Raw genomic sequence first — 14,101 nt, forward strand, 5'->3', positions numbered from 1 at the left:
TTTGTTCATGAAGATTTATCTTTAACAGTAATTGTACATCTAATGGGAATGAAAGGATGGAATGAAAACACGTGATTTATCTATATTATACATATGTAATGTGCATTAACGACGCTGAAATTTACTTTAATTTCTAATATCTCATATACATTTATAACCATAGAAAACTTGCAGTTTCTTGTTTTGTTTTCCGATTTCTCAATTCATATAAATACAAGAACATTTAAGGGGTGTTGGCAAATGATTGATTGTTGATAACTAATAGGTGGTAACTGATTTGAACAACTGATTTGATCAACTGATTTGATCAACTGACTTGACCATCTGATTTTTTAATTCACTGATATAAGCTGGTTATTCAAAAACAATTTACATATACCATAAGTTTTTTCTATCAGTTAATTTATCAAACCCTAACATTAGATGGTTTAACCCTTTGACTCTCTACTTGAGTCAAAATAAATTAAAATTGTTCAATAAACTATTTTGCTAAACACCCCATTATAATTGTATCTCTTTATATATTTCATTATTTTTATTCCCTAATACAATAGCGGGAAAAATAACACAAAATAAAAATTCTAAAAGCATTCAATAGTGGCTACAATTATATATTTTTTTTTTTCAATTGTAGCATTATTAATTTGTATTAGATACACCATTGACTCACTAATGACCCATTTTAATATTATCCAATAAGAATCCACCCATAATTTAACCAAGTCCAACAAGGTGCTCCACTACTTCTAGTTAAAGGTTTTTCCTTTCAATCACCTACAAGCTGATCAATTTCTCCACCCCTTTTCCCTCTCACTTTTGTGTACGCATCGTCCTTAACGCATAATTAAAAAAATAACAACTATTACTATACTAATTTGTTTGTTATGGTCGTGCATTAGCAAGGGTAGGAGTGGAGTAGATTTCGTCTAGAGTCATAAATTTTTTAGGGCCTAAAAATTATTTTCATGTAAAAGAATGATATTAAATTGAACTAAAAATTTAGATTTAATTTACAGTTTAATTCTTTTTATAATATGAGTTATTAGTGTTATTTTATAAAGTAATTAACAAAAAAAATATATATTTGTTACTTGGCCCGTTGTGACCCCTTATGTATATAAATATAAAATAGTTCGAATGGAAAGTATTATAGGTTTAATAAATATACATTGAAAAGTAATCTAATGTCGTTTTATGATTATATATTACCACTCTCCAAATTCAATGTGATTCAACCAAATTTGTCTCAAATAACAACCACAATATATAATTAATAATTAATATCTAAAACTCAAAATCATACTATGAAGAAATGAGCCAAGTTATACAAATACATGGCTCCAATACAATTCTTATTATGATGGACATGACTAAAATCAAAATTCCATCTTAAATGCAATTCACATCACACTTTATTCCGAACATAACCATATAAGTTTCTCCTTCAAACACGAGAATATAATATATATATATATATATATATATATATATATATATATATATATATATATATATATATATATATATAAAAATCATCCTATATATATTCGAATAATTTTATAGTAATTGGCTTAGATTAGTATTGGGATAACTTTCCATGCTCTTGATGATCGCCCACAAAAGGCCTAATGTTTATGTTATTACCATTCCTAGCCAAACAATTTGTACGAATCTCACCTTGTGACCCCGTCAATACGTTAAGTTGTCCCATTTTTATCATCGCATCAACAAACTTCTCAAAGAAAAGGGTTTGATTTATGGCGAAATCTTTGTTGGGCATGTGAGCTTAAGGTTTTTAGCAAAGATTTGATCCATAGTCGAGTCTTGTGTCGGGTAGAGTCGGCCAACGAAGGCAGCACAATGTGCGCGTCCAATGTTGTGGCCACCCGAGAGGGCGACGAGATCAACGGTGCTTAAGTTTTTTTTGCCAAAGGCATTGAGAAGACTTGTTGTGTTGAAAAATGGTGGGGGTAGATTTGCTAGTGTATCATTTGTTGTGGCAAAGTTTAAAATGTCCCTTCTTCCTAAGGGAATTGAGTAGTATGGTCCATTTGGCTGCAAAATCACATAAAATATTATTAAAGATTGGCACACGAACAGGTCTTATAGACATGAGCAAAGTGAACAGTTTTTTTAAAACACTGAATTTTAAGTAGAGTTATCAACTAATTAGTTAAACTTTCCTATCAAATGTGCCCTTGCTAAAACATAATATTAATAATAAAAGTAATTTTTCTATCAAATTTCACTTTGTTTGTCAAAGTATATATATGGTTGTGGATTTATTTTATAACTAAACAAAGGTATTTATATGATTGTGATTTTGTTTTATAAGATGGTAAAGTTATTTTTATGGGTCTGTATACAACCTATAAATATACAAGATGATTATAAGTTTTAGACGGTTTTAAAAGCATCTTGAAAAAAATTTTGACACAAAAAAGCATCTAAATGCTCTGTCCAATTTTGTCTAAAAACCATGTTTTTACAACTGGTCCACAAGCGTTATGTACAAGTGCACAAAGATCATCAGTAATTGTAAATGCTTCCGCTCGCAAGGTCAAGTTCGGAAGTACTTCCTGCTCACCTGGATCGCTAGCGGATCCGTCCAGAAGTAGGGATGTGATCACATCCCTACCAATAACAAACATGCATGTATAAGGTTAGTAGGATGCTTCATGCGTATCCTACATATCATTTTTTACTTTTTATGAGCTTCAAATTGAATAGCAGATAAATAGCCTTCACAAATTCTTATGAGAAACAGTTTTTTTGAGAGATCATCTCTAATTGAATTGGTCCATAAAGAAAAATGTTAAGTAAGAGTCACTAGTGGAAAAAACCTCATTTGCTACCGTTTTTTACGGTTTTTTGGTCATTATATGCTGCAGTTTTGGCCCCAAGTATTAGTGATAGCAGCAGATGGCCTATTATCAATGATGCGGTTTAAAACCGCAGCAGAAAGACGTCTAACAGAAAGAAAGAGTAGCGAATGGAGATGTTTAAAACAAATATGATAATCTAATGTTTGCCTGATTTTATAATTCACCTCGATTTAACTCGACTTGAAAAATAGATTAATAATTATGAAGAAAACCAACATAGATATAAGAACTGATTTTGAATCGATATAAATTTAAGTTGTTCAAAACTTACTCGACGACTTTGTAACCAAACTCGACTTGACCCGATTTCAAAATGCATTTCAAATTATGTAAAATCAATGTGGACACAAGACCCGATTTTAAACCGATTTAAAACATGTGACCCAAAATTGACCCGATGATCCGAATAAACACCTTTATAATTATCGACTGAAAATATTTAATCCAAAATTGATTTGATAACCTGAATGAATACTTATAGGCATATACCAACGAGAATCCAACTTAAATTTTTCCGAGGAAAATTGTATGATGTGACCAAGGTTTTTAAATTATTAATTTTAATAATCTTGCTCTAGTCAGCTCTCATCTAAAAGTCCAAAGGAGTTGTTATTAGATCCCTTCTCCATCGTAATATTGTCTTCCTATTAGTGTGATTAACTGCTACATCTAGTTGGCACATTTTTAAATTGATAAATAGTGAGAAATTGTTATTATAGTCTTAAAGGATAATAATGTATAAGTAGACTCGGATTCAAAATTCTTAAAAAATTTAAAAAAATAGAATTACAGGTTTACTTATTGATTAATTAATTAATGACTTTTATTACCTTCGTATTATAAAGGTTTGATTCTCATCATCTATTGATGGATTTGTTCATCTTTTCTATTTTACATGTAGTGTTATGAAAAATCCTAATTTCAACTATGAAGGGTCCTTAAAATTGCTTATTATAACTAAATGAAATAAAATTAAAAAAAATAAATTAAGGGCTTATTACAATTTTTCTTAAAATACTCAACATTTTTACAATTAATTTTCAAAAATTTAATACTATTTACATTTTATAATGAGATATGTCCTTGATCCTTATAGGCGTTCTCAACCTCCTACACAAGTACGCTACTCAATTTATAGTATTTAAATTTTAATGTTTAATAATAACTTCCTCCACTCAAAAATAAATAAATAAATAAATAAATAAATAACACCTTCCTAATATTTACGAGAGGAACTAATGAAAATCATTATTATCATGATGAAAACCTTAAAAATCAATTTTCATAGTTAAAGTTTAGAAGGCATGTGTAAGAGGGTACGAGTGAGTCATGTTTTTAGTAAAAAAATTTTAAATTATCTATAAAATCTTGCGTTATTAATAATATGTACCTCTAAATACTTAATATGTATTTCCATTAAATTGACACTAAAATGTATATATAACTCAAAAGTCAAAATACGTCTTTTTAGTTTTCACTAGTATAGTTTTCACATAATTGATCCTTTTTATCTTTTTAATTTTAGTATATATTATAATATTATTTTAACTCTATTATAATAATATTTTATTGGAGATGACTTGTTTAATAGTATGAAATGTTTTTTAAGGATAGTGATATTAATATATACATTATACAAGGAGATGTATTATTCTAGACTTTTAGTCATGAAATTAATAATTAATCGGTTTAAATATTGTTTGGTCAGCAAAATTTGCGCGTATGGCTGACACAACCGTACCATTAGAAATTTCCTTGTCGTATTAATATTCTTATCCATCAATTAATGGTGAGGAGACTAACATAGTTATAGAATATTTTGTACGATATTATCTTATCGATTCTGTTGAATATCTTACATGATAATTAATTAATACTATTATATGTCCCGTATAATATACATATAATTAATTTATGATTTATATAAATTCAATTGAAAAGTTGGCAATTATACTAATCTTTGATGTATCACATTATAAATTACATAAAAAATAAAAATTACAATATAGTCATTTACGAATATGTTGTATTATCAAATCAATATATCTAAGCAATATATAATAATGTCAAAATCCTTTCTTTTTAAATGCTTATATTAGAAAATTTTAACAATATGAGTTTATATATCTAATTCATGTTTCATGCACAATGCCTTAGTTTTCAATCATTAATTTTTATTTAAGTACACATGTAATATACAAATAAGTTAGTTTTATCAAAGTAAAAATATTAAATAATAAATAATTATAAATAGTTATTAACTAAACATATAATAAAGTATGCATTTGAACTTTTCACATAATTCATTTTGATAAAAATTAATTCAATTAAATATTCATTTATTTAAAAGTGCGTATCAAATAATTTATGTTATAGTTACCTAATTTGGTTTCAAATAGTATGTGTAAGATTTTTTTAATTGATAATGTTAATAAGATACTTATTTCTTTCGCCGTAATTATATCAAACAAAAATCCAAAATAATAATGCTTTGAGATAAATAGCACAAAGATAGTATATATAATTGGCATCAAAATATTAATCTCATTTTAAAATAAAATTACATATAAAATTAGGTGTTATATGTTCAATTGTTAATACTTTAGATTTTTTTTTATTATATTATATATCAATCATTGATTTTATTTTATATTTCTTGATAAAAGTCTCAATATAAAAATCATACTAATCTTATTTTTTAAATTTCTTAAATTAAATTTTTTGATTGCTAATATTTATTTTTAATATGCTAACATTTGTCATAATTAGACTAAAAATTTAAATATCAAAATCATAATTTTAATTATCTACTTATTGATATTAATTTAATCAATATCATAAGAATTGTTCATTGTTTCGATTTTCAATTATTAATTAACTTTTAAAAATAAAATACCTATCTCAACTTCGTTTATTATTATATCAAATCGATTATAAATTCAAACAAAAATGGATGATTGATTTTCTTATTTAATTCAGATTTTCATTTAGATTAATTTGTATTATATAATATTCAAATAATATGAACTTATGATAATCTTTATATTATGTTCTCTCAAAAGTAGTTAGAGTCAATTAAATTAAAATATTTGTGTACATAATCTTCTGATCTTATTTCCCATCTTAATAAAAAAAGATTAAGTCAAAATATTTACTATATTTATTTCTTAATTATCGTTATATGTTTTAATTTTAGTCATTTACCATTTTTAATCATACTATTACCAATAAAAATTACTCTAATCAATATGTCATTTAGTTAATTCTAATCCAATGAAAATTTTCCATTTGTCATGCCTCCTTAGAGGATGACATTTGAAATTTTTCAACATTTTTATAGTATTGTATGATAATTATGAGATGATTTATTTCATATTTTATACTCTTTCCGTTTCTTTTTGTTTGTCTATTTTACTTTTTCACGTATTTCAACGCAAATTTTGAGCCTCGATATCTCATAGTACGCATAATAAAAATTTGCAAAAATTATGTGTTGAAATTCTTTGCATCAAGACGAATCTAACAAGATCTCACATAAATATGTTTTATCTTGAATATATGCTTCAAAAATCAAATTTAAATTTCTCTGTCATAAAATGAAAAAACTTAAAGTGGACAAATAAAAAGGAACGAAGGGATTATTGAAATTAGAAATTAAAATAAATTAACTTTGGTATGAAGTTTATTGATTTCTGTTTTTGATATTTGGGTAAGCAATAATTAAGGTAATTTTGAAATTCTTGTTATTTTCATTAAATTGATTGACCAATGAAATTGTTTAATTTGTTTTTTTAATCAAATGGAAAAAATTTTTAAAAATACTCTAAAAGATTTAAATGTAACAAAAAAAAAACACTCAAAACAAAATACATAATCAATGTTGTAAATAGTGTCAAATTAAAAATAAAATAAAATATAAATTAAAAATAATTGGTAAATACTAAAGAGTATCAAAACTAAATATATCTTATTAAAATAGTACGGAGCAGTATTGATAACCCATCTAGAGTTTGGTGGAGTTTATATGTATTGAAGTTATTGATTTTATTTTCAAAGAGTACTTCAGGTCCTCCATTTTTGTGGTGTTTAATATTCCCTCTATTTTACCTATTTATTATATTTTGACTTTTTATATTTTCATGTATGATTTGAGATTTATCAATATATATATATATATATATATATATATATATATATATATATATATATATATATATTATAATATATATATATTATAAGAAACTATCTAATCTATATACTTTTTTTAAAAACTACCTTATCTAAATTTTTTTGTAAAAAACTACCTAATATAATACAAATATTTGCAAATAACTATCTGTTAACGATTATCATTTGTTGACTGTTACCTTAACCCTTTGACCAGCACGTGGGGTGTCACGTGACACTCCACGTGTTGGTCAAAGTGTAAAGTTAACGGTCAATATACGATAACCGTTAACTAGTAGTCATTTGCTAACTTTTGTGTTATATTAAGTAGTTTTTTGCAAAAAAATTTAGATAAGGTAGGTTTTTAAAAAAAGGCATATAGATTAGGTAGTTTCTTATAATTTTGCATATATATATATATATATATATATATATATATATATATATATATATATATATATATATGAAAGAAATTAAATCAAATAAAGATTTGACGAGATTCATCCAATTAGAGTTATGTCCTCGTTGATGATTTTTTCATTAGTTATTGATGAAGAAACTTAGAGTTCTTAAAATTTAGAATTATAAGAAAATTAAGCTTACTGATGTGTAACAAAAACGATCTAATTTAATTAGAAATTTCTTGTATAGGATTTTTTTTAAAAAAAATATTTAAGAAAACTTGTCATAAGCTACCTAATATATGATACATTATCTGAAAAAAAAAACTACCTATTAATGTTATTTTTTTCAAAAATTGTTAATCTAGTTCAAACCAACTCCATCACCCAATGACTTTGTCATCTATGCTTGGGAATGATATTGGGCTTGGATCACTTGAATCATTAGGGAAATAAATGTTCATTCGGGTTATTGGGTTGATTTCAGGTTAAATATTTCTGGTCCGTTTAAAATAGAATTTTTATGCCTATTGTTTTTTGCATAATTGTAAATCATTTTTAAAATCGGATCAAATAGAATACGGTTACAAAATTGGATAAATTTCGGGTCATCGAGTCTATTTGTACACCTCTAGTCATATACTTGCTTTGATACTGTATCAAAGCATCAAATTAAATGTAATTTGATGGTTGAAATTTTAAAGTCTAATCAGCTTTATACGCATTATAATCTTACATAAAAAAAAAAAAAAAAAAAAAAGAAAATACACTCAGATTTGTTTAATTGTCGAAATTAAATTATAAATCATCCTATTACCCCTATTTAGTATCTAACAATAACCAAATGTACCATTAAGGCATTAATGTTTATGATTTTCTTGCTCTTAGATGTACTTGGTTAGAAATTGAGTGCTTGTTGTCTAATGCTACCCATTGTATTGCTTAAATTTCGCATTTTTTTTGAAAAAATGGGGTAATTAGGTGAACATCACATGATATCTAGTGAAAGTCTGAAAATAAGGATTTGATTACGAAAAAGTAAAACTTGTATTGTAAGTTTGTAACACCATTTTTTATCATCATAAATTGATGGTTTAGGTAAGGATTTCATTTTCACTATTGAAATAAGTTATCAAAACCACTTTATGAAGGAGGTTTTTTAGATTAATTATTGACTACTCATATATATTATTTTATTGCCTTGTATTAAGTCCTATTTAATTCTGCTTAAATAACCAATTGTAATCGGTAAAAATTAATTTCAATCAGCAAAAATCAGTTACAATTAGTAAAAATCAGTTTTAATAATTTTTTTAAAACGATTTTAATTAGTACAATGCAATTATAATTTAAAACAAAAATTACAATCAGTAAAAATATATTTTGATCAATAAAAATCAATTTCAATTTGTAAAAATCAATCTCAATAAAAAAAATAATTTTATTCGATAAAAATAAATTTCAATCATTAAAAAATCAATTGAATAAATTAAAATTTACTAAGAATGTGGAGAAAAGGATGGGAGAATGGAGGAGTAACCTAAATTTTATTAATACTAAATAATAACAATTGGAGGAGTAACCTAAATAATAACAATTCATATCGAGCAATAATCAGCTTTACTGAAAATTGAATCTTGTATTAATTGGAGCAAGTATTATTTTTCCCAAATAAAACCCTAAATTTGATTTTTTTCCTCAGCTTACACTAAAATCAAAAAAAAATAATTTTTTCAGGTTAGATATCAAGCTCGATTTCCAGATCAACTTCCCCTAGCCCTCCCTTACTCAAAATATAAATTCATATGGTAGTGTATAAATTGGTATTACTTCTAACAATACCAAAGGGTTTTGACGGTTATTTTCTTTATAATTGGAAATATGATGCAAATACAAATAAAACAAATCGATTTGTATTTTCCTTGTGTGGATGACAATGGAACTCCTTGCTTTGTAAATCACCAAATGGACACCATGAAGATAAGGTTGCGACAATCAGAAAAGTCGCTCAGAAACTTGATATGAGTAGAAGGCGTTAATGCACTTTCCTATTGTGATATTTCTCCCACAAATATGCTTGGGATGATAAATGAAATTCACGATGAGATACAATCTACACAACAAAATCCTAACACAAGAAAATTACAATAGTAAATACAAGTGTTGTAGTGATTTATAAACTTTGATGATATTAAGAGTTAATTACTCTCTCAATTCTCTAAATCATTGGCCCAAAAAATAACGTCCAATGTTATAGAAAGCACGTAGAAGCAATAGAAAATCAAAACTTTACCCTCATGCATGACACACTCTCGTTGTAAATACACTTTTCCCCGTTGGTAGCACGGGCGGATGGCTATCCAATAGGACGATTGTAGACTTGTTAGAGGCTTAGAGCCAAGCAGTGACGGATCTAGTATCGGTTAGTGGCGGACTTAGTATTGTTGTAAGGGAGTGCATCGCACCCACAATCCAAAAGAAATGTGATGCTAACAGATTTTTTTATTAATGTAAAATAAGTAAATAAAAATAATTGGACACAAAAATGCTAGCGAATAACTAATAAAATACACAAAAACCAACTTAAATCAAGATTTCTTATAGGATATATCAACCTAGACAATGTAAAAGACATAAATTCCTGGGCAATGAAGATTTTTCATTGTAGTACACTCCACAAATGGTAGTAATACAGGCTCCAGTCCAAAACTGCAATCTATATCAAGACATACTTGACAAAAAAAACGTACCCATGAAAGCTCAAAATCTCTCAGCAAGCCGTGCAGTAACTGCTCGAAGTTTTGAATAAACTTTGCCAGCAGGTGAACCTAATATTAAGCTACATAGTGAATCCCTTGCTATCTTATTGTTTGTGAAAGACCCCAAAATGTGAATCTTAGAGTCTGCAATCACAATACGCGTCCTTGTAGCGTTTTCAATGGCAAACTTTGTTTTCCCTCCTTTACCAGAAAGTCTGCCAATAGCACGCGACAAATGGTCACCTCGAAGGGTCTTAACATCCTTGATCTCAAATGATTCAACAAAAAGCTCATCCACCCTTAAAAGGGCAATTGCATCAGTGATATCGAACCCAAGCATAAAGGCATGGACAAAATCAGCACATTTCTGAAGGTTGCTTACATCAGGGGTATCTGCCCTTGTTTTCAGCTCAACCTTGCGTGATTTAAGATTCATCCTTACGTCAATTTTCATCTGCTCATATATTGGGTTGTAGATTTCAAGCCATGCTTTTTTCAAAGGTGTGTACCGGTGCGGTGGCACGGCCACCTTTCTAAATTGAACCTGACCATCAGACATCTCATGAGCCTTCAATGCCTGAAACTTGGGCTTTGTTGGAAAAGAAGATGTTGGCTTTGACACTTCAACTTCCATGGTAGTCATTTTCTCTTAGCACCTTACGAGTCAGAAACTAAACACAGGACAGAAGGAAAATTGTCAATTTAAAAGAGGCAAATTGATGCCTAAAGACTACTGATATCATCATTGAAATAGTGCGAGATATGGAAAAATAATTTAGCATCCATGATCCAACATCATAGTCCTTTTAGAAGTTTTATAGTGAACTTAAAGCTTTCTTGTTTGTTTTAAATAACCTAAGCTGAGTGAACAATCAAAGGTACACTGCAGGGATTATACTAGTTCTTAAATCAGGACATGATATGCCAGAAAATTCAAATCACAAACACTGTTAAGCCTTAGCTATAGCTTCTACTGTGACAACAAGGCTGTCTTAGCTATATCTTCTAATCCACTCTACCATAAGAATGAAGCACATAGACATCGACTATCACTCTACTGTGAGGGCAATCAGGCATCACCACACTCAACTGTGACAACAAGGCGGCCTTAGATGTGGCTTCTAATCCAGTATAACATGAAAGAATGAAGCACATAGACATCCACTATCACTTCATCAGAGAACAAGTGAATGCTAAAACTGTCCAACCTACCTATATTCCCTCAACTTCTCAAGTTGCATATGTCTTCACTAAGATACTCACTACTACTCAACATGCTCATCTTTAACACAAGCTTGGAATTAGTTCTTCCTCCTCTTACCTTGAGAGGGGAGTGTTAAGCCCAAGATTATTTTTCTTAAGCCCAAGGTCTGTGCATCCTCTCTATTGCACAGATAAACCCTTTTAATTTTCTGCAAACATAAGAAATATCCAGCTATAGAAAAGCTGTAGCTGTATATTCCTGATTGCTTGACCGATGTACGTTCTCCTTTTTAGTTAGCATATGAATTAGTGATTAACGGCTCTTTTGCAAGCCTTTATGCTAGGTCATATTTCCCTATATATATATAGGAATGTAATCACTGTTGCAAAACAGGAATGAAAATACACAAAAAGTTCTCTTTCTTATTCATGAATATTTTGCTGTCTTTCTATGCATGAGGCTGTTTGGACATTAATCTTCAAACACAAAACAGAGCTACTCTTTCATGATAAGTAAGTTGCGGCATATGTCGTTTCAACATAAATTAGTTTTTAACATTTTGATAGATAGAAATTTTTTCCAATCAAACCTCAAAACATAGATTAATATAATTAGGAGAATAACCTAATATAATTAATCTAATCCTACCTTAATGTATATAGAACATGCAGTAAATTCAAATACTCCTATTTAAGTGCATCTGAAACTCCTACTCCTAACTTTCTTCTCCCAGCCCTAGAATCTTAAAAATAAATAAATAAACAGAAAAATAAAAAAAAACACTATACTGCAAGAATCTTGAGAGGATGGAAGTAAACGTTTAAAGTGCAGATCTTGCAAATAAAAGATGAACATGTTTTTGCAATGAAATTCAGAAATTAAAAAATCAATGAAAAATAAGAAAAAATACCTCAAGATTGGATCGAAATCTTTAATGTTGATTAGGTTCGTCGAAAATGTTTTGGAATCTTTTTGGAAGGAGAAGAGAATTAATGAAAGTTTTAGGGAGCGAAAATTGAGTTTGAGTTCTTCAGAGAAAGAAGAGAACAGAAGATACGGCTGAAGAAAACGAAGTAAGGTGTGTGTATGATTTTAGGGTTTTACGGATTTTCTCATTCCTTACTTTTCGGTTTTTTCTTCTATATCGTGCGCTGCATATAATGGGCCGCGAACCGCCCACTTGCTTTTTCTTTCAGCTCATCTTGTACGAGACTGACCTATGTAAATGATCAGACTATAGTCTCATCTTGTACCGAGTATAATGTAATTAATATATAGGTCCTAACTCCTAAAGTGTTTAAAACTAAATTCAAAACTAGTATTGTATGAAGGCCAATGAGTCACAACCAAATCTAGGTATATGGATGACTCATATGAAGAATCGGAACGAATAGCAAGCTGGGGCAAACGACGTAGGTGCCTGGGGTTTTACTTTTTTTTTTGCATTTTATATGTATCATTTTATCTCATGTTTTATCAACGTAATGCAAAAACTAAAATTTAATTTTATTGTGTTATAAAATACGCATTTTAAAATATTGCACAACTCTACTCCTAAAATTATGGGTTTGTCCATAATGGCAAGAGATGACTCATATTGTCTAGTAATATAAGTAGCATATTTATCGTCTTTAAAAATGGATAAGCAAAAAAATTATTAGGGATAAAATATCTTGTACATATACAATGTCGAAAATGCCCTTGGTCAAATACCAAGGTCAAAAGTTAGGGATAAAGTGAAGGCTCCCACTTTACCTCAATGTCTTTCTAAGCCCATTCTATTAAGCGCTAACCTATCCACTGTCATTACTAATTGACAGTCTGTCACTTTTTAAAATAACTGCTCACTACTCCCACTTTCATTAGCATAGTTATTATGAATTATCATTAATCAAGTAACTACCTTTACGGTCCTATGCTATAATTGATTGTTATGATACTCCCTCCATCCACAAAAACAGGTTATGCAATTTCTCTCTATATAAAAACTCTGCTCCAATATTCAGTTTATAGTTATTGCTTCCAATCATCGTTCCCGGTCCGACTTAAGCATCGGAGAGACTTTTCGAAAAACCAGCCTCAGGATTAGTCTTTCTTTGTGGTTGCAGGTACTTCGTTTGCATCTGTCAAATCATCTCACTCCCTCAAAAATGAAGATATTTCATACTTTAAGTTCACTTTTACATTTGACAATTTTTTTATCAGAAACAAGAATCAATATGTTAAATCATTTTGACAAAGAGATTTAAAACAAATATTGTTTATTTGTACTAGTCATAAATATATAGCTTAATTTAAGTTTATACGGTCAAAATAGTTCATTGATGGATTAATTAAGACATTCATTTAGTTTTCTTCTTATTATTATGACAAATTAGTATCGAATAAAGATGATTATAAATATATAAGTATATAAATTAATAGGGAAAATAGGAGAATAAAATGACTTGGACATTGGAACTCAAGTACAAATAAGAAATAACATCAAGAATTTGTTTTGGGTTATTTGGTAAATGGTCGTTGGTTGTTGATTGTTAACGTTTTAAGTTATATTTGTTTTACTAGCCGAATATGTTGCTATTTTTGTGTTAGGAAAATATTTGGTATAATTTGATGTCTTTTACATGAAATATGAGCCAACAAGCCCAAAGTGAAAAAGTCAACCAAATTATTTTTTTAATTATG

At 28.3% G+C, this 14,101-nt stretch overlaps 1 protein-coding gene and 1 pseudogene across 1 annotated transcript; both read right to left on the reverse strand.

Annotated features, from left to right (window-relative positions):
• Positions 1-1,576: 1,576 nt before the first annotated feature.
• LOC130810936 (peroxidase 12-like) lies at positions 1,577-2,848 on the reverse strand (annotated as a pseudogene).
• Positions 2,849-9,726: 6,878 nt separating this feature from the next.
• Positions 9,727-12,629, reverse strand: LOC130810108 (uncharacterized). Its single transcript, XM_057676057.1, has 2 exons — positions 12,327-12,629; positions 9,727-10,883 (listed from the first exon to the last, which is right to left on the reverse strand). Exon 2 carries the CDS (start codon positions 10,853-10,855, stop codon positions 10,214-10,216), a length of 642 nt encoding a protein of 213 aa, XP_057532040.1. The 5' UTR covers positions 10,856-10,883; positions 12,327-12,629; the 3' UTR covers positions 9,727-10,213.
• Between the last annotated feature and the right edge of the window lie 1,472 nt (positions 12,630-14,101).

This window comes from Amaranthus tricolor, chromosome 4 (genome assembly GCF_026212465.1).
Source record: "Amaranthus tricolor cultivar Red isolate AtriRed21 chromosome 4, ASM2621246v1, whole genome shotgun sequence".
NCBI lineage: Eukaryota > Viridiplantae > Streptophyta > Magnoliopsida > Caryophyllales > Amaranthaceae > Amaranthus > Amaranthus tricolor.

Coding starts and splice junctions, on each gene's coding strand:
- LOC130810108 (XM_057676057.1), bottom strand. CDS start 10,855: ATGACTACCATGGAAGTTGAAGTGTCAAAGCCAACATCTTCTTTTCCA.